Source organism: Sciurus carolinensis, chromosome 7, assembly GCF_902686445.1.
Source record: "Sciurus carolinensis chromosome 7, mSciCar1.2, whole genome shotgun sequence".
NCBI classification, from domain to species: Eukaryota; Metazoa; Chordata; class Mammalia; order Rodentia; family Sciuridae; genus Sciurus; species Sciurus carolinensis.
In genome coordinates this window covers 16,450,993-16,473,705 of record NC_062219.1, presented here as the reverse complement: position 1 = coordinate 16,473,705, position 22,713 = coordinate 16,450,993, and the positions used below count along the sequence as shown (strand labels likewise).

At 40.9% G+C, this 22,713-nt stretch overlaps 1 protein-coding gene across 1 annotated transcript; it reads right to left on the bottom strand.

The window, feature by feature from the left end:
• Window positions 1-1,371: 1,371 nt before the first annotated feature.
• On the bottom strand, window positions 1,372-22,093 carry LOC124988965 (UL16-binding protein 1-like). The gene is made up of 5 exons (XM_047558816.1): window positions 21,896-22,093; window positions 4,772-5,035; window positions 4,277-4,552; window positions 3,659-3,766; window positions 1,372-2,403 (listed from the first exon to the last, which is right to left on the bottom strand). The coding sequence occupies exons 1-5, from the start codon at window positions 22,077-22,079 to the stop codon at window positions 2,399-2,401; spliced, it is 837 nt and encodes a 278-aa protein (XP_047414772.1). The 5' UTR covers window positions 22,080-22,093; the 3' UTR covers window positions 1,372-2,398.
• Window positions 22,094-22,713: the final 620 nt, after the last annotated feature.

Genomic DNA, 22,713 nt, shown 5'->3' with positions numbered 1-22,713 from the left:
TGGAACACGTTGGAAAGCCCAGAAGTAATGCCGAGTTTGTTGTAAAATTGGAGGAGCACACTGTTAACCAACTGGTTGTTATCAAATTACATATCAAAGAATTCAACTTATGCACCAACTATCAAATGTGATAACTGTTTAGTCCTTTCCTATTCACCACATGGTACAGGTATATTCAAGAAATTGTCAATTTGATGGCTGTAATCATGACCTACTATGCTTTTCATCTGCATTCTTATTTTGTCAGATGTTGAATCATGTTGCAGGATCATATGTTGTGAATTGCTCATAGCATTTGCCTATATCTCAGAAGAACTGACTTGGATAGACATTCTTCATAAATATTGGATATTAATCCTACCCTGGAATGAATAAATGACTTCTCAAAGAAGACAGTGTTCTGTGCAACAACTTCTTCTCCTTCTCCCTCTCCTCCTCCTCCTTCTTCTTCTTTGTCATAAAGATTTGTTTTATTTCTACTGGGGGAAGAAAGTGGATAAATAGAACTATTTCCCATTTGTTCTCCATTGTATACACACAAACTCACTTGCATAAAACTTACCTGTAATTGAAGATGAGGTCAGGTTGAGGAATAACAACAACAAACCACTATTATGGATGAAGTGCATTGGGGTAAAGCCAGAAACAGTTTTTCATTCCTTAAGCACAAGAACATTTGTTTTGTGCCAGCAAAATGTTTGAGATTGACATCTATACTACCTGTCAGTTGAAGAGTGATTCTTAAATTTCCCATATATAAATAATTTAGCAGAATCCCTGGTTTCATTTACTCTACAATGGGAAGGAAGCATGAAATGCCATTCATTCTCTATGAAATTTTACTGGTCAGAGTTCTCTAGGGAAACAGAACTGAGACTCATTGCAGAGATTGTCTTATGGGTACAGAGCCAAGAAATTCCACTATTTGTCTGCAGGCTGGAGAACCAGGGGTATAATTCAGTTTGAACCAAAGACCTGGGACTGAGGGCTGATGTGTAAGTCCTGATCTGAGTCACGGAGCCAGAGAAACAGTGATGTTTTGTCATGTTCCAGGATGGGGGAAGATGGACATCTCAGATCACATGGAGGAATTTACTCTTCCAATGAATGTGACTTTTGGTTTTGTTGGAGCCCTGAGAGAAATGGATGACGCCTGCTCATACTAGGGAAGGAGACTTCTTTACTCAGCCTACTGCTTTAAAAGCAAATGTTTTAAAACAAAAACACCATCAGAGGAAACCCAGAAATAAAGTTTTGCCAGCTATCAGGGTATTTCTTAGGCAGTAGAGTGACACAAAATATTAATGACCACACTGATTGCAGAAAAAATTCCAAACTCATGGAGATGTTTTTTAAAAAAATAGATGCTTATTTATATGCAATAAAATACACAAAGAGTCCCTGAAGTTAACAATGATGTCTGCCATGGTACTTACAGAGAATATTGCACATCGAGATAGCATTAGTCAGCTTTTCATCACTGTGACAAAACATCTGGAGACAGTAACCTGACGGAGGAAAGATTAAGTTTTGGCTCACTGTTTCAAAAGATTTAGTCCAAGTTTGGTGGACTGCATTGCTTTTGAGGAAGGCAGAGTATCATGGCAGTAGCAGCCGTGGCAGAGGAGATTCCTCACCTTATGGTAGCAATGATAAATAATTTATTCTTTTTAAAAAGAGAAGGTGGGGAAAGGAAGGGGCCTGGGACATAAATAGCCCTTCAAAGAGTGACCCTATGCCTCCTCTCCTGAAGAGCGCATCACATTTAAAAACACCATAGTCAGCATGTGAATCTTTGGGGGACATTCCAGATCCAAACTATACAAAGGGCAGCTCAAGGTACAGAGAAGTATTTGATTGCACATGAACAAGATGGTATCTTGGATTTCTTGTTGTAGCAGTCAGAGGCTAAGAGGAGATTCCATAGGTTAGCAAAGGACATGGCCTAACACGTTAACATAAAGGGCAGAATTGGAATATCATAAAACAGAATAAAGAGCTGGAAGTTGAAGTTGATGTTACAGGATCTTCACGGAGGTAACCAGATCCTGGGGTGGCAGAGGCCAATGGGTGGCAAAGGAAAGGCAAGTGTTGTTGCTACAATGGACAGGAGAGAGAAAACAGCAATCAGATGGTCCAACTCTTGCAGAAGTAGGGTATGGGCTCATGGTATTCCCAGAAGTGAAGTATACTGTCTCTTCCAAATCCTGCCTAGACCTGAATAAGCAGAAGAGCTCCAGGCTGTGTGGGAAAGTCTGACTGACATCTGGAAGCCTCTGGATTTGCAGTTCAATCTTCATTTGCTCTATGGAGGAATAGCAGGTGGTAGACTGACAGAAGACCAACCAGGAGAGTTACGGAACTGAATCACATTTTCAGAAGTTTCTTGGGAGCATCTTCAACCTTCAGAAAAGAAACAGATGTTCCTTCAACTCTCTGAAGAAACCCTGAGTCAGTTCTCCTTGGGGACCACTCACCAGTCACTCCTTATCTCAGAACTATGCTCACCTTGGGTCATGTGTTTCCCTCCACCATCACCCAAGGGTCCTGCAGCCTCTACCAACCTCCTCCCTTCTTTCCCACAGTCCAGAATCAGCCCCAGGCCTGCTGTTGGCCTTGGTGTCTCAGGACTGAAGCTGTAATGACTGGATCTGCTCCCTGACTGGGAGCCTGTTCCTCACCCCATAGGAGGGGGCCATAGGTCATGGTGGGTAGGGAGAGCCTTGTCCAAAGAGAGGGGCCTGGAACCTGGTTTCCAAGCTTTGGGTGGGATTACAGACAGACCTCTTCTCCCTTCTCCTCTCTCAACCTCTCCTCACCTGGGAGCAGCATAGTCTTAAAGAGACTGGCCCTGTCCTGCTCCCTCCTTTTCTGTTAGGTCAGCTGCAGCATCAGACTCTAGCAGCTGCTCAGACCCTCCAGTCTCTGCAGAGACTCTGCTCAAGGCAGAGGCTGCTGAGCTGGCTCAGGATCTGGAGTCTGCAAGAGGCTGGGTTCCAGGGCCACAGTGAAGGGCCAAGCCTGGAGTTCCAGGAGTCTCCTGAGAGCTGGCATCCTCTGCCTTCAACCTGGACAGACTCTACTCTCAGTTTTCCCTTCAACTGCTGGAAATGAGCCTCCTGTGGGAAAGCAGCCTTGAACTCCAGCCTTCTAAATTGCATCAGGAAGACCTTCCCAGTTCCCTGCCTGGGATTAGCCATAGGACACTCTGTATTTGACTGTGGTTATTGAGTCCCATCCTCTTTATATTAAACGGAGCTACCATGCTGCATCACCCAGGAGTGTGTGTTTACCTTCCTGTGTTCCTGTTATCTCCACACCATGTACCACTGGGCCCTCTCATGGAGAAACCTAATGTGAATCACACCTGAATAAGCTAAAACCCTTCACAATCCACAGGACACCTTGGTATTGTTCCTCCTCTTTCCCATGGGCCCTGACAGGGACAATTTTTCCGAACTCAGAGCTGAGTATGGCCGAGCTATTGCTACCAGTGAAAGGAGGTCTGACTCTTCTCTCTCATCTCAGGATCAGAAGGACCAGTCAAGGTGCAGACTGGGACCTTGGGAATTCACTTTCCTGTCCTTGTTCCTCACCCATCTGCCCCCTGCCTCTCTCCCCATTCTGCTGCCCACAACACCTGTCAGGAAGGACTTACAGAGGGCCAGGAGGATGAAGTAGATAAGGATAAGCAGTAGGATCGAAGGAACATGTTTGCTGGCTGTGGACCCCTCAAAGACTCTGTCTGGGCTCATGCTTGAGGGTCCTGAAATGGAAACACAAGTGTGTCAGTCCTTGATCTGAGGAGGTGCCTGCTCAGCTTCTGCTGTACCAAATCATTCAGGCAGGCAGATAGTTCCTAGACCTCTGCTATGTGGCAGTTGCTCTGACTCTGGGGGACTGAGGGAGAGAAGGGCCATGTACTTAAGGAGCTCACACAGCTAATGGGAGAAGCCTGGGTCACAGTGAAACTCATCCGGGTGACAGGGAAGAGGTGAACCATGAGAAGGGTGGTGGAGAAGGTTTAAGGAGCTGATATGTGAATGAAGTGATTTACAAGGATTTTCAAAAAGTGACCAGCGAATGCCAGACCAAAAGCATGTGCATTAAGAAAGGAGTATTATGAGGTAAGAAGGGAAAAGATGGGAAGAATATACCTATAGATGTAATTTAGCTCTGACTCACTGTGGATGCATAGGTCTTACACACAGGTACACACACAGATAGGAGCATCTCATGTGAAGATGCTACCACGTCCTCCCCTCCTGCCAGTTACCTGGGGACTCCAGCTCTTCCTCCCATTGCTCCAAGAACTTCTTAAGCCAGGTTTTACAGTCACCCATCGAAGACCTGTATAAGAACTCGGTCATATCCCTATCATTTTTCCACATTTCCTTCATCCAGTTGGACCCAGGAGAAACCTCTGTCCACCGTTGGCTGTCTGAGTTAAAGTAGAGCCACATCTGTCCATTGAAGCCAAGCAGCCAGGAAGCACTGGTACAACCACTGGATTTTCGCGCACAGGACATCCTGCCCTCCAGGGTGAGGAGATCTGCCCCATCAGAAAGAGCTCAGTCTCCACTGTTAACAATCCTCTGTCCCGCCCAGCACCCCCTTCCCTGGTCTCCTAATCTGGCTGTGTTGTGTCCTCCAAACCAGCCCTGTCTGGGCCTTTGGAAGGACCAACATCCAATTAATTTTTCACATGCATGCAATCAACATCCTAAACCCACAGTCAGCTCTCTCATGCCCTTGGACCATTCAGACTTACCCCTGGCCCTGGGATTTTCTGCTTTAATGTCAGCCAGTTTCTGTTTTAGCATTTGCCCCATATCTCTCAGTGCGGTGTTCTGCTCTTCCCAGGTGACTGTGGCATTCACCTTCCCTCCCAGGGCACTCAAGGATTTGACCTTGTCCATGCCACAGTCATAGGAGAGAAAGGTCTTCTGATCGACCTGGGCTTGAACTGTACACCACTGCTGTCCAGGTGCAAGGTTAGGATTGATGTTGACATCATAGGAAAGAGAATGAGGACCTGTGAATAAAAAGGGGATGAAAGGGTTGGGGTGGTGAGAAAAGGACCCTTTAGGCACCCCTTCCCCATCCCTCTGAAAGGCTGAACTGGCAAAGCAAGAAATATCTTCCCATGCTGTCTCCTCCATTTGTTTAACATGGGCATGCACCCCTTGTGTGAGGAGGAGGGGGACACTACCTGGCAAGAAACCTCATGTCCAGGACTTGGCCCACGTGCCCACTGCCCATTGAATAATGCCTATATCCAGCAGCCCATGACCTCACAAGGGTGGCATTGAACATGCCTACATCCAGCAGCGCACGACCTCGCAAGGGCGGTGCCAGGCCTGCTGTGAGGGACAGGCCTGATGGCAGAGGATGTGGAGAAGCAGTGCACTGGACCCGGGGAGGGAGGGGCACAGTGTGCAGCTGGGTCATGGTGGGCGCAGTGAGGATGGGACCACAGCTGCATGCTGGAGGGTGGATAGTTATGGCTCAGAGCCTCCAGTGTGACTGTGTGGAGACGTGCTAGTGTGCCAGTGGACTGCCTCCTTGTAGGGTGGAAAGTGATATCCTACCCTGAATGAAGTGGAAAATCCAGAAGTTCAAAGAAAGGAGGTAGAGGAAGGATTCAGAAGTATGTGCATTTCCGGGCTGTTTGTGGCTCAGTGGTAGAGCACTTGCCTAGCATCTGTGAGGACTGAGTTTGATACTAAGCACCATATAAAAATAAATAAAATAAATGTCCATCAACAACTTAAAAAAACTAGTATGTGCATCGAGGTTCAGAAAAGTGTCTATGCCAGTGAGATGTAATATAATAGCCAGAAAAAAGCCCAGTCCACTCTGCCTTGTAAGAAAGCCTGGCAGACACTTGTTTCTCACGTGTATGAGAAAATGGCTGGTCCCCAAGTCCAGAACCAAAATTAGTAGAAAGAAATAATAAGATCAGAGCACAGCATAAATAAATGAATTTAGTGACTCAAAAGAGCACAAAAGATGAGTGAAATAAAGAGCTAAATAAATGAATGAAATAAAGAGATAAAAACAAGTGATAAACCCTTAGCTGGACTGATAGGAAAGAGAGAGAGAGAAGACTCGAATAAATTCAGAGAAGAGAAGGGAGACAAGTGGCACCACAGAAATACAGAGGATCATTCAAGATTATAGGAAGAAAGATATCCATGTTTATTACTATAATTAGCAAAAATTTAGCAACCTAGAAGAAATGGACCTATTCCTGAACTCTGACATATATATATATATATATATATATATATATATATATATATCTTACTAAGATTGAAACATGAAGAAATAAGAAAGCTGAGCAGACCAATAAGTAGTAACAAGATTGAATCAGTAGTAGTAGCCTTTCATCAATGACAATCCCAGGATCAGAAAACTGTACAGTTACCTCTGTGAAATATTGAAAGAAGAAGAGTATACAATTACATAACGAGTCTTAACAGGCAAAAACTACGTTGGATGCAAAACGTGCTGCCTCCAATGTGTGAGTGTAGCAGGACAGCAAAGGAGCATTTAAACATTTTTTTTTTCCTTTTCAACCTAGTGCTAACAGTCAGAGTACCACTCCTCAGTCTGGTCCCAGGCAGCTGCAAATCATCCTGCTGTGGGTCAGGGACACCAGTCCTGAGAGAAAGGGAGAGAAAAAATCCTAGGAAGTCTGCCTGGTCTATAGTGAAATGGGCGAAAAGGAACTGGCCTCTACCCTGCTTTCCAGCCCCTCTGCTCATGGGAATATAACTGAGCTTGAGATCAGGTTCAGTTTGCTGCTTCTGCAGATAAATGAAATCTATGTGGGCTATAGGCCTCACTGATTTTCTTTCTGGGTTCAAAGAATGAAATCCACGATGGTGGCAGAGGACAACAATAAGAGAAATAAAATTAGCTTTGAATGAGAGGAAAACCAGTGGAACTCCCTGTGATGTGAGGGGAAAGTGGTGGACAGCTTTCCACTTGAGCGCACTAGTTCAGAGATTAGGCTGCTCGCTAAAGGCATTGATCAGAGTCCATGCTGAACAGACATTCAAAATGTTGAGGCTAATTGTTGGAATCTATGCTGTACAGATGGTGGGAAGGTACCCAGGCTGTTGGCATGGCCGAGACTTTCCATTTGACTGTGTGCTTCCAGTCCTTAAGTCTGAATTTCTTGTAATGAGGCCAAACCCATTTCCATTTTCCTGCTACACTGGGACAAAGGAGTGGACTGGAATGCTTAACTTCACAGGATTGCCTATACAGTTGGAAAAAAAAAAAAAACCAAAAAACTTGTCTGGCTCTCATTACACTCATTGTGTGCAGATTAGCCTATTTTAATGGGATGGATGAAAGTCACCAATCATGAGGAATAAAGCAATGGGTTCTAATATTATTAAAGTATAACCTGGGACAAAATAGTCTCCTCTTCTTAAGTTCTGCCCTATTTGGCCAGGGGACACTTCTGGGTGCAGACATGCCTATTGCCCACAGAGCTAAAATACAAAGACTTCCCCAAGTCCCCATGAACTGAAGCACATGTCTTGACCCTGCTTACTTTTTGAGAGAGGTCATTCACAATATCTGTATGGTTAGTGTGACCCTCATTAGACAGAGTGCCCTAGATACATAGGTATGTAAAGAGAGATTCTCTGGGAACAATTGACAGTGGGGAATTCACTTAAAGTTAATGGCATTATTAGGACAATAAGGGAGACTGGTCAAACAATAACCCATGCTCCAAACCCTTGAGTGCAAACTAGAAGAAAAAATTTAAGACACAGTTTTTTAAACATGCCTGACTCTCTGATCCCTGTCCTGGCATAAGATTTGTTGTGTAAATTAAATGTTCAGATAACATACTTACTCCAAAATTAACAACTTCATTTTGCAAGTACCTTCTAGGAAAAGAAAACAGACCTGCTCTGCTGGAGGTGTACTAGAAGTGAGTAAGGCGTTTTAGGCCAAAGGGACCTGAGAAAGGTGTTCAATGTTATCTTAAGCAAGATTTGTTTTAGCAAGAAATAACTTGCCCCAGGGGAGTGGGGGAATAATAACCCTTAAGAAGAGGCATTCATTCTTGTCTGAACAGTTGTTTAAATGGTACAATGAGTCAGCTTTGCCAGGTATTCTACTCTACCTCTTTTGCCTGTTAAAAAATCCTCACACTGATGAGCACCAATTCTTGCAAGACCTGAGAGCTATGAAATATTAAAGTGTGGTGTCCATTGCTTTTAGGTGTTTTCTTTGTCAGAGAAACAGATGACTTAAGATCTTGACCAGGCTTGATTTTCATGAATAACCTAAATACATGTTACTAGAGAGATATACATATACATCTGAAACTAAATATGCTGTCTGAGTCTTATCTAAATGTTCTGTAAAAGTTTATAAAATGAAAGTTCATTTCAGTTTAAGCAATGTCTGCTATATTTAATACACTGCATCTATCATAAAAACACTGCCATTTAAAAAAACTGACTTATAACTGCTTTGACTTAGTCTAATTCTGATTATTATCACTGTTCCCTAAACATATAAGAAATTTAAGGCTATCTTTTATTTTTGCTAGTACTGCTAAACTCTGAAAGACTCTAAATATCTGTGGATTCTGAACTTTAATGTGAAAACTAAATCTAATTATTATAAGGACATTTGTATAATGGTGACACTATTAGCTTTTCGTATATTAAGTATACTCATACTCTTCTAGTATACAAATTTTTTTATTTTTACAGACTACACTTGAGTTATTGTACACAAATGGGGTACACACTTTGTTTCTACGGTTGTACATGATGTAGATTCACACTATTTATGTAATCACACACGTACATAGGGTAATGATGTCTGTCTCATCCTATCATCTTTCATACCCCTCTACCCCTTTCCCCTTGTCAAATTTTAAAATGTAAAACTTGGAAGAGCACTTTACCAAGTTGGTGTTCTCCAAACTAAAGTCATCTTGAATGGTTATGTTAAATCTTATAGAAATAATAAATTGAATTGGAAATTTATATAACTTAATGCTTTGTAACTGGACTTGTTATCAATATGATGTATGCAAAATTTTGTTACATTTTCCACTGAGGCAAATTCTGAAATGTGCTTTTAAAAGATAATGAGCACCTGATGTGTTTAAAGTGGCTATTGTAAAACATGCAAACATTTTGCCACTTTCCCACAAAAAAGGATTAAAAGCTCTCTTAGCTTTTCTTTGATTCATGTTTCAGATGTAATGTTGTATTGTTATTTGTGAAGAGCCCTGACTTACCTGAGATAAGGCTCTGCCTCCCAACTTACTCCATGTTAGAATGGCTCCAAAATAGGTGTTACACTTCAGTTCATTTAAAGTTGTGTTCAAAAAATTGATTTTTGTTGTAAAGTTTACTGTGATCTCAAAATAAACAGGAGATTTGAGATTATAAAAAAATGACGTTTCTTGGACCACATGTGTTATACAGACTGAATGTGTTTTGCTATTGTTAATTTCATTTTGTATTTTCCTTGTAAACTTTAACTGTTCTCTTCGTGGCTTACAGAAGTGTAACTTCTAATATAACATCCTGAGTGAATTTGAGACAACAGGCCATCATTCACAGAGGACAGACAGGATGCAACCAGTACTAACACAAAGCCCAATTACATAGAAGGGGCAAATGACCAGAATGATAGTTACTGAAGTTATAACCCATTACTCCCTCTTTACTGTCTTACTAGGTATTTAAAACCCAAAACTTGGAGACCAAAGTCAAGGAAGTAAAAGCGCCAAGGAAAAGTAGCCAGGTTTGGCCTGTACCTTCTAAAGTCAGCAAGTACCCAGACAATGATGGGATCCCTCTAAGTGCTCTGAAACCCCAGTAAGTCACCTGATCTGCCAATCAGGAAGATCCAGTGGACACTAGAAAACAGAAAACCAATTGGTGGTACATATTTTGCAAAGTGGAGGATCACTCAAGACAGAAATGTTCCTGATGCTTCCAAGAGAAGATACAAATGGTCATCAGGACCCTGACATGACCCATCCTGGCACATGGCACTACTGGTAGAAGAAAGGTAAAGGAGTCAGGGGGCTTCACACATGTCCCCAAGTGTGGTCACTCAGGAATCTCAGCTGACTCTTAAAAAAATAGGCCAAGGTTAGTTTTGACCAGCTTGGTCTTAAACACCTGGCAGGAGAATATAACCTCCAACATGGACAGTCCGCATAGACAACTAAAAGGAAACACAATGTTTTCCATTTTTTAAAAAAATATGCCTGAAAGGGAGGTGGCTTTCCCTTTTGCTCTGTAACTGGGTTGTCAAGCAGAGGATATCTGTTTCTCTGTGAGGCAGATTTTGCTTCTTATTGATCCCCTGATGTTTACCCCATTTGTCCACTGTGATCACCTGCAGTCTGCCAGCATATCAAGTACTTTTTGAGTGAAGACTGCTCACTGACCACCACCTATCATCTGCCATTTGCCCATTTGCCAGTCTTTTGCCAGGCCATTGCCTGCCTTTCACCTACTTATCACCCACCACCTGAAGTCCACCTGCTGATCATCCACCTGTATCCTGCAGACTGAACACAGACCACCAATGGATCACCAGCTGCCTGATGTTGCATGGAAGTCCACTGTCACAGTACCTACATGTTTGGTTACACGTGGCTGCTGCCATTTTGAGACAACAGCCAGGACCTGCAGGACCCCCGGCAGACCACACCCTACCTCCTGGACCCCTGTGCAACCAACTGCACCCCACCTCAAGGACCCCCAGCTGACCACACCCACATCTTGAGTTCTAGCTCCCCATTTGCCAACACATCTGGAAGCCATTGTGGCCATCTTGGATTATCCTGGAAGCAGTAGCTCCCATCTTTAGGTGGGGCACATCCCAACCTGAGACTCCTGCTGGAAACTGGAAGCTCGTTGTCAGGTACCTCTCATGCATCAGGGAACTGAAGACTGGGAGGTTTGCATATTATATGACTGTTATAGTGTAGTATTTTATTTTTATCCTTTTGAACAATTTTTATGTTTGTATTTCTTTACTCTTCTTGCTCTATTTTTCTTTGGTTTACCTATTTCCTAAGAGTCTCTTTCTCCCTTCTCATGCTAACAACCAATTTATTTTGATTATACTTTCATTCTTTCTATGATCTAGAACTTCTATATACTCTTTCCTTATCCCATTTACAGCTAAACCCTACACCCCTCCCCATCCCCTTTGTCCTCCATTAGAAAATGAAGACCGTAATACAAATCTATTTGTTATACTGCAGATAATAATTGAACTCATCTGTTTATTATGACAATATTGTTAACATCTTCATAGGGGCTATATGGTTTAGGGCTGTATATTTTCTGTACTGGGCACTGCTAATATTGATCTCCTCCTTAAAGAAGAGGTTTTGGAAACCTATAGGGTCACTATAAGCCTATAGGGGGGAAACTGCAATACCCCAGATCTGCACTGCTAGAGCGGAAGATATGTGAACAACATGAAAAGAAAAAAAAAAAAGGGAAGAGAATGATCCAAACACTGAGATTCTATATTAATGGAATCCAGTGACAACATGGTAGAAGAAATGGCAGAAAAGGAGTTCACAATTTACATAATTAAAATGATTTGTGAAACAAAGAATGAGATAAGAGAGCAAATGCAGGCAATGAAGTGTCACTCCAATAAGCAGTTGAAAGAGCAACTGCAGGAAGCAAAAGATCATTTCAACAAAGCAATAGAGATTCTCAAAAAACAAACAAAAACAAAAACAAAAACAAAAAAACCCAAACAGAAATCCTTGAAATGAAGGACACAATAAACCAAATAAAACTCAATAGAAAGCATTACCAACAGACTAGATCACTTGGAAGACAGAACTTCAGAGAATGAAGACAAATATTTAATCTTCAAATTAAGTTGACCAAACAGAGAAGGTGGTAAGAAATCATGAATGAAATCTGCAGGAACTATGGGACATCATGAAAACACCAAATATAAGAATTATTGGGATTGAGGAAGACATCCAGATACAAACCCATGGAATGAGCAAGCTATTCAATGAAATAATACCAGAAAAATTCCCAAACCTGAAGAATGAAATGGAAAATCAAATGCGAGAGGCTTACAGAACACCAAATGCACAAAATCACAACAGATACACACCAAAGCACATTATAATGAAAATACAGAACATACAAAATAAAGATAGTATTTTGCAGACTGCAAGAGAAAAGCATCAGATTACATGTAGGGGGAAATCAATACCAATATCAGCAGATTTCTCAGCCCAGACCCTAAAAGCTAGAAAGGCCTTGGACAACATATTTCAAGCTCTGAAAGAACATGATTGCCAACCAAGAATCCTATACCCAGCAAAACTAACCTTCAGATTTGAAGATGAAATAAAATCCTTCCATGATAAAAGTTAAAAGAGTTTACAAATAAAATGTCCATGCTACAGAACATTCTCAGCAAACTATTCCATGAGGAGGAATGAAAAACAACAATGTAGGTCAGCAAAGGGAGGAACTACCTTAAAGGAAAACCCAATCAAAGGAGAAACCAAGTCAAGTTAAAAACAGAAAATAAGCCCAAATGACTGGGAATACAAATCATATCTCAATAATAACCCTGAATGTTAATGGTCTAACTCATCAACCAAAAGACATAGACTGGCAGAATGGATCAAAAAGAAAGACCCAAATATGCTGCCTTCCAAAGACCCATCTCATAGAAAATGATACCCACAGACTAAAGGTAAAAGAATGGGTAAAACCTTACCATGCACATGGGCTCAGTAAAAAAGCAGGGTTTCCATCCTTATTTCTTATAAAGTGGACTTCCAGTCGAAGTTAGAAGGGATAAAAAAAGGACATTTTATACTGCTTAAGGGAACCATAAATCAGGAAGACATAAAGATCATAAATATTTATGTCCCAAATTCCATCCATCAACAAGTAAATACACTTTCTTCCCAGCAGCACATGGATCCTTCTCTAAAACAGACCATATGTTATGCGACAAAGCAGCCCTTAGGAAATGCAAAACAACAGAGTTACTACCTTGTGTTCTATCGGATCATAATGGAATGAAATTAGAAATCAATGACCAAATAGAAAACAGAAATTACTCCAACACCTGGAGACTAAATGATATGCTATTGAATGAATCATGGATAACTGAAATTATCAGGGAGGATGTAAAAAAAATTCTTAGAGGTAAATGGGAATGATGATACAACATATCAAAATCTCTGTGACACTATGAAAGCAGTACTAAGAGGAAAATTCATTGCATGGAGCACATTCAAGAAAAGAATAAAAAGTGAACAACTAAATGACCTAACATTACATCTCAAAGTCCTAGAAAGAGAAGAACAGAACACCACCAAAAGTTGGTAGAAGACAGGAATAATTAAAATAAGAGCTGAAATCAATGAAATTGAAACAAAAGAAAAAAATTCAAAAAAATGGACAAAACAAAAAGTTTGTTCTTTGAAAAAGTAAACAAAATAGACAAACCCTTAGCCACACTAACAAAGAGGAGAGAGAAAACTCAAATTACTAAAATTCGTGATGAAAAAGGAAATATCACGACAGACACCACTGAGATACAGAACATAATGAGAAGCTACTTTGAAAATCTGTATTCCAACAAAATAGAAAATATTGAAGACATTGACAAATTTCTAGAGACATATGATCCCCCCAAACTGTACCAGAAGGACATACACAATTTAAACAGATCAATTTCAAGCAATGAAATAGAAGCCTAGCAACCAAGAAAAACCCAGGAATACAGGACTCTCAGCTGAGTTCTTTAAGACTTTCAAAGAAGAACTCATTCAAATACTCCAAAAAGTATTCCAGGAAATAGAAAAGGAGGGAGCCCTTCCAAACTGATCCTGTGAAGCTAGTATCACCCTCACACCCAAACCAGACAAAGACACATCAAGGAAAGAAAATTTTAGACTGCTATCTCTGATGAATAGTGACACAAAAATCCTTAACAAGATCCTGGCAAATCTTATACAAAAAGATATTAAGATAGTGCACCATGATGAAATGGGGCTCACCCTGGGGATGCAAGTTTGGTTCAACATCTGGAAATCGATAAATGTAATCCATCACATCAATAGGCTTAAGATTAAGAATCATACGATTACTTCAATTGACACAGAGAAAGCATTCAACAAAATACAACACCCCTTCATGCTCATAACACTAGAAAAAATACAGTAGGAACACACCTCAACACTGTAAAGGCTATTTCAGTTAAGCTCACAGTCAACATCATTCTTAATGGAGAAAAACTGAAAGCATTCCCTTTAACAATGGGAACAAGACAGAGATGCCCTCTTTCACCACTTCTATTCAACATCGTCCTTGAAATACTATTTAGAGCAATTAGACAGACTAAAGAAATTAAAGGGATAAGAATAGGAAAAGAGGAAATCAAGTTGTCATTATTTGCTGATGACATGATTCTATATTTAGAGGATCCAAAACACTTCACCAGAAACATCTAGACCTCATAAATGAATTTAGCTAAATAGCCAGGATATAAAATCAACATGCATAAATCTAAACCATTTTATTCATAAGTGATGAAACATCTGAAAGGGAAATGAAGAAAACAACTCTTGAAAATATGCTCAAAAAAAATAAATAAACAAAAAACACTTGGGACTCAATCTAACCAAAGAGGTGAAAGATCTCTACAAAACTACAGAACATTAAAGAAAGAAACTGAAGGAGACCTTAGAAGATGGAAAGATCTCACATGTTCTTGGATAGGCAGAATTAATATTATCAAAATGGTCATACTTCCAAATGTGCTATGCAGACTTAACATAATTCCAATTAAAATCCCACTGACATTTCTCATAGAAATAGAGGAAGTAATCATGAAATTCATCTGGAAGAACCAAAGACCCAGAATAGCGAAAGCAATCCTGGTCAGGAAGAATGATGCAGGAGGTATCACAATACCAGACCTCTACTATAAACTCTACTATAGAGCAATAATAATTAAAAAAAGGCATGGTATTGGCATCAATATAGGTAGGGTAAATGTACAGGATAGAGGACACTGAGACATACCCACATAAGTATAGTTATCTCATCTAGACAATGGTGCCAAGAGCTTACAATGGAGAAAAGATAGCCTCTTCAACAAATGGTGCTGGCAAAACTGAAAACCTATATGTATTAAAATGAAATTAAATCCCTATCTCACACCCTGTATAAAACTCAACTCAAAATGGATCAAGGTTCTAGGAATTAGACCTGAAACCCTTCACCAAATAGAAGAAAAAGTAGGCCTGAATCTCCATCACGTTGGCTTAGGACCAGACTTCCTTAAGAAGACCCCCTATCCAAGAAATAAATGCAAGAATCAGTAAATGGGATAGATTCAAACTAACAGCCTTTTCTCAGCAAAGGAAATAATGAATAATGTGAAAAGAGAACCTACAGAGTGGGAGAAAATCTCTTCCACACACACTTCAGACAGAGCACTAATCTCCAAAGTTTATAAAGAACTTTAAAACTTTACACCCAAAATACAAAGAACCCAATCAATAAATGGGCTAAGGAACTGGACAGACACTTTACAGAAGAAGATATACAGGTGATCAACAAATATATGAAAAAGTGCTCATCATCCCTAGTAATTAGAGAAATGCAAATTAAAACCACCCTAAGATTTCATCTAACTCCAACTAAAATGACTATTACCAAGAACACAAGAGATAATAAGTGTTGGTGTGGATGTGGGGAAAAGGTACACTCATACATTGCTGGTGGAGTTGCAAATTGGTGCCGCCACTCTGGAAAGCAGTATGGAGATTCCTCAGAAAACTTGGAATGGACCTACCATTTGACCCAGCTATCCCACTCCTCGGTTTATAACCAAAGGACTTAAAATCAACATACTACAGTGATGCAGCCACATCAATGTTCATAGCAGCTCCATTCACAATAACTAGAATGTGGAACCAACTGAGATGCCCTTTAATTGATGAATGTATAAGAAAACTGTGGTATATATATACAATGGAATATTACTCAGTCATAAAGAAGAATAAAATGATGGCATTTACTGGTAAATGGATGAAGCTGGAAAATATCATGCTAAGTGAAATAGGTCAAGCCCCCAAAAAATCAAAGGCTGAATGTTTTCTGTGATAAGTGGATGATGATATATAAAGAAGGGGGGGTTCAGCAGGGGGAAGAGAAGAATGAAGGAACTTTGGATGGTGTCATGGAAAATGGGGTGGGAGGAGGTGGGGAACAGAAAGATAATAAATGAAAGAATATGTAAGCGTTCTGAGACAGCATCAAAGAGCAAACCTGAGAATAACTGGGATAGAAGAGAACATGGAGATACCGGGTAAAGGCATTAAGAAATTTTTCAATGAGATAGTAGCAGAAGTTTGCCCATATGAGAAATGAGATAGACAACTACCTACAGATGTATAGGACCCCAAATGGACAAGATCAGAACAGAACTTCTCAAGGACACATCACAGTGGAAACACCTAACAGAAAATAAGGAAAGAATATTAAAATCTGAAAGAAAAAAATATTAGGTCATATTTAAGGGTAAACCAATAAGGTTTACTTCTGACTTCTCAAATCAGACCCTAAAATCAAGGAGGGCCTGAAATAAGATATTCCAAATTCTAGAAGAAAACAATTGCCAGAAAAGATTTCTATATCTAGCAGTTTCTTTCAAAATCAAAGGGGAAATAAAATCTTTCCATGACAAGAGAATTCATGACCACCAAGCCAGCACTACAAAAAACACTTCACGTTAAACTGCACCCAGAGGAACTCCCCAAGAAAAACTCCAAAACTCACCAATGGATGAAGATCATTAGAAGAACAACCAACCAAATGAAAAACTAGACAGAACTAAATATAGCAAACCAGGTCAAACTGCAGGAAAATATAAATGCATATTGATAATAACGCTGAATGTAAATGATCTCAATTCACTAATTCAAAGACATAGATTAGTGGAATGTATCAAAAACCAAGATCCAAATATTTGCTGTTTGCACTAGACCTATCCAATAGGCAAAGACACCTGCCTGCTGAAAGTAAAAGGATGGAAAAATTATTCCATGCAAATGCAGTCCAAAAACAAGCAGGAGTAGTTGTTCTCATATCTGACAAAGTAGATTTCAAGCACAATTAATTAGAAGAGACAAAGATGCCACCTAACAGGTAGAGGGAGCAATTCAAGAAGAAGATATAACAAGAGCAAACACACACACACACACATATCCCAAACTATAGAAGACTTAATTACATAAAAAGAATAACTTCTTGTCATTATATTCCACAGACACCAATGCAATAATACTGAGTGATTTCAGCACACACTTATCACCCATAGAGGTCATCCAAATATAAAATCAATAAAGATAACTTCAACCTAAATAAGCATATAAGTCAAATGGATCTAAAGGACATTGACAGAATATTTCACTCCCAAAGAGTTGAATTTAGTGTCTTCTCATAAACTCATGGAACATTTTCCAAAAGAGACCATATTGTAGGTCACCATGTAAGTCTTAGTTAATAAAAAAAATTGTCATAATGGCATGCATAATGGAATAAAACTAGAAATCAACAGGAATAAAACTAATAGATATTACATAAACACATGGAGATTGAACCATAGTCTTTGAATTGAATAATGGATCATAGAAGAAATCAGAGAAGAAATGAGGAAGTTCTTAGAAACCAGTGGAAAGAGAGATACAAAATATCAAAATCTCTGGGACAGGATGAAAGCTGTTCTAGGGGGAAAAATGATAGCAGTGAATGCCAACATTAAAAAAATGGAGAGATCCCCAATAAATAAGCTCATGCTCCATCTCTAGGCCTTAGAAAAGGTGGAACAGACTAATTCCCAAAAGAGAAGACAGGAAATAGTTAAGGTCAGAGCCCAAAATAATGAAATTAGGAATTTAAAAAACACATGGGATCAATACAACAAAGAGTTAGTTCTTTGAATAGATTAACAAGATTAAAATACCTTTAGCCATACTAACCAAAAGAAATGGAGAGAGAAGACTCAAATAAGCAAAATTACAGAGATGAAAAAGAGATGTTGGGGGCTGGAAACGTGGCTCAGTACCACTGAGCACTTGCCTAGCATGTGTGAAGCACTGGGTGCGAGTCTCAGACTGCATACAAACAAATAAATAAAGCTTTATCAAGAACTAATAAAATATTTTTTTTAAAAAAGATGTTACCACAGATTTTTCTGAAATTCAGAGAATCATCAGAAACCATTCTAAAAATTTATATTCCAATAATCTGGAAAACCTAGAAGACAGTGACTAATTTCTAGACATATATAACAATCCAAATTGAACCAGGAAGACATAGAAAACCTAAATAAACTAATATCAAGTAAGAAAATGAAACAGCATTTAAAAGTCTTCCAACAAAGAAAAGTCCAGGACCAGATGGATTCTCAGTTGAGTTCTACCAGACCTTTAAAGAAGAACTAACACCAGTCTTTCTCAAATTATTCCACAGCATTCAAAGGGAGGGAACACTGGAATTCAGTATAACCCTGATACCAAAACCAGACAGAGATACAGCAAGCAAAGGCTACTACAAACCAATCTCCCTGATGAATATAGATGCAAAAATCCTTAATAAAATATTAGCAAACCACAATCAAAAATATTTTAAGAAGATAATACACCATGATCAAGTGGAATTCCTCCCAAGAATTCAGAACAAGAATCATGTGATCATTTCAATAGATGCAGAAAAGGTCTTTAAAGAGCACCCATTCATGCTAACTCTGGAGAAACTAGAAATAGAAGGAACCATACCTCCACATTTTGCCAAGACCCAAAAGTTCACCAGAAGAATTTTTAGAGATGATAAATCACCAAAGTAGCAGGATATAAGATCCACATTCATAAAGAAATAGCTTTCCTATAGTCCAACAGTGATTCAGGTGAGAAGGAGATCAGGAAAATCACTTAATTCACAATAATCTCAATAAATAAACCAAAACAAAACCCCAAATAAAAAACCAAAAACCAAACAAACAAAAACAGTCAAAACCTTGGGAATTAATCTAACCAAGGGGATGAAGATCTCTACAATGAGAAGTATAGAACCCTGAAGAAGGAGATTGAGGAAGACCTCAGAAGATGGCAAGGCCTCCCATGTCTTGGACAGGTGGAATTAATATTGTCAACATGGTCTTATTGGCCATACTACTGAAAGAAATATATGGATTTCATACCATTCCCATTAAAATATCAATGTCATTCTTTACAAAACTAGATAAAATAGTCCTAAAATTCATTTGGATGAAGAGGAGACCCAGAATAGGCAAAGATATCCTGAGCAAGAAGAGCAACGCAGGAGGCATCACAATATCTCATTTCAAATTATACTGTGGGGCTGGGGAGATAGCTCAGTCGGTAGAGTGCTTGCCTTGCATGCACAAGGCCCTGGGTTTGATCCCCAGCACCGCAAAAAAAAAAAAAAAAAAAAAAAAAAAAAAAAAAAGATCAAATTATACTGTGGAGCGATAGTAACACAAATTGCATGACATCAGCATCAAAACAGACACAAACACCAATGAAATAGATTAGAAAACACAGAGACAATCCACACAGATACAGTCATATGATCCTTGACAAAGTGCCACAAATATGTGTTGGAGAAAAGACAGTCTTCAACAAATGATGCAGGGGAAACGAGACACCCTCCTGTAGAAGAATGAAACTAGATCTCTGTCTGTCATCCTGCACAAAAGTCACATCAAAATGGACCAAAGACTGAGGAATTAGACCAGAAATCTTGCAACCTCTGGAAGACTACACAGGGTCAACACTCCAGCATGTAAGTGCAGGCACTTACTTCCTTAGCAAGACCCGTAAAGCTTAAGTCAATAAAGGTGATGTCATCCAATTAAAAAGCCTTGGCACAGCAAAGAAATGATTAAAGTGTGAAGAGAGAGCCTACACAATGGGAGATCTTGGTTAACTGTTCTTCTCAAGGGGATTAATATCCAGAATATATAAAGAACTCAAAGAACTTAACACCGAGCTGGGCATGATGACACACGCCTGTAATCCCAGTGGCCCAGGGAGCCGAGGCAGGAGGATCGCATGTCCCATAGCCAGCATCAGAAACTTAGTGAGACTGTGAAGCAACTGAATGAAACCTGTCTCAAATGACAAAATATAAAAGGGCTGTTGATGGAACTCAATTATGAAGCATCTCTGGGATCAATCTCTAGTACCAACACACACACACATACAAAAAAAAAAAAACAAACAAACAAAAAGCAAACTACCTAGATGGGCGTATAATTCCCAAGATTTGGGGAAATTTCAGTTGTTAGTGTGTTGAATAGTTCCTTAATATACACTAATTTGTGTATATAGTTCTCCCAGAGAGTCAAAGGCAAAGAAAATGTTCCCGTTCCTTAAAGAGTCAGGTGTGGGAGTCAGAGGGACTACCTTCTGTCCACATCTAGTGGCATTCTTCTGTAGCCAGAACTTTTAAGACATAGAAGAGAAGTTCATATCATCTGGGAGAAGTTGAGGAGACATGATAGCAGATGACATTACACCTAGCCCTGAAGAAATGTTACTACCCGACTGGGAGGAAAAAATAATGTAAATGGAGAGATGAGCAGGAGCTAGAGCCATTATGCATACTGGTGTGGGGACAGCAAGCAGGTGGAGAAAGTGACCATGGATGGTGGGGTCAGCTTAATGAGGAAGAGGATCAAGAGGCTCCATGGGAAAGGGGAGATAAGGGACAGTTTCATGGGAACACATTGAGACTTGTAGAGAAGGTGCACCAGGAGATTTCTTTCTGCATTTCACTGTCTGGAAAAGGAAGGAAAAAAAATCAAAGTGGAAGTGACAGGAATAGAAGTTAAAATTGTTTGAATATAACTGGTTTTGTAAATTTTACTTTGGGAGTATGACTTTATGTCATATAAAATATGATAATATTTTATATAAATAAACAAAATTAAATTTTACAAAAAGATATCCATTAAAAGCAAAATGATTGAAATATGGTCAGGGTGAGGGTTAGGGAATAATTCTCTATCATAAAGATTTACTACACTTTAGTTAACTATTTTTCTACTGACTGAAATAGGATACTTCAAATGAATGAAAATTCTTTTTTGATATCTTAAATTTTAACTTCATTCCATATTTTTATCTGTCCGTAATGGTCGCATTTGTGGTTACAGATTCATGCACGCACATTTAGCAATAGACTTTGGGCACTATAATTCCCCAGAACTTCCTCTTTCCTCTCCTCCCTCCCCCTGGTCTCTTTACTGATCTCCCTTCCATATTTAGGAGACATCTCCATCCACCTTTCTTTTCCTTTAAAAGAAAATTCTAAAAAGTAGGTATCACAGGAACTTGGAAGCGACTGGACCTGCCACTGTGACTCAGGACAGCCTGTGACAGAGGATCTGTCCAGGCTGAGGAGCCACGAGGAGTTCATGGCCATTCCTAACTGGAAACGCACAAGGCAGCCTGGTGTCCAGAAGCAAATGCCGCCGCAGCGGGGACACGCACACCCTTCCCCAGTGGCTCTTCCAAGCTCAGGGGTCCGAGGAGAGAGAGGCTCTGGCGCCCCCTCTGAGGACGGAGGGGCCTGGGGACCGTCAGCAAGCCGCCTCGCTCTCCTGCCATCGCGCTCCCTCCCATCCTCCTGCCCTCACTTTCCCTCTCTTTCCGGCTCCCTGGGCTCCCTCGGAGGTGCAGGGTCCTGAACCTGCCGCCGGGGTGTGGACCGAGGGAGCCGCAGGGAAAGTCTGAGGACTGAGGAAAGGACAGAAGTGTCCCCGTAAGTTCCATCCCGCAACTCACCGAAAGTTCCAACCCGCGACAAACCGGCCGGCGCCGCGCAAAGAAAGAGAGGCGAGAGCTGAGCCAGGACGGCGAGAACCAGCGCAGCGCCAACCGTAGACGCCATGGGTAAGCAGCGGGGGCGCACGGTGACCCGCGGCTGCGGGACGCTTCTTATAACCCCTGTACCCGCCCACTTCTCCATCCCGCCTGCTGATTGGTCCCGCCGCCCCGCCAGCTCTTCGTCACGCTGAGACGTCGGGTATAAATCGCTCCCCGGCGGTGCTCAGTCAGCCCGGCCTGGTGGTTTCCAGCTGTAGCGGTGCCTTCGCAGAGACGTGGGCGGGATCACCGCCTGGTGCAGGACCTCGCCGGGTCCCACGTCCTGGGTTGGCGCAGGGCTGGGGCGAGTCCCCAGAGACTTCCGCTGCCTGCTCCCCGTTGATAACGATCTCCCCATCGCACTCGCCCCGCTACCCCGGCTCTTACTGTAGAAGACGAACCCAAAGTAGAGGATACAGTGGGAGCCGCCTGCCGGGGAAGCTGGCGACCTAAGTCCGAGAGTAAGAAAAATCAGGTTTTTACCATCAGCAGCCTCCCCACTGACTGGTCCCCAAAACGGGCCGCGTCCGCTGCCTGCTCCACGTTCCTGAGCTTCTTAATCATTCCGGTGTTGGTCTTCCTCACCTCATCCTCCTTCCTGCCTCCTCTGCCGAAGTCTTGGGCCTGGCTGTTCAACCATCTACAGCCCCACCTGCAGACTTCTCCGTTTCATTCGGAAAGGACCCAAGAATTTCGGGCCCCCAATAAAGTCCTGTCAGAAATCCACGTATTCGAAG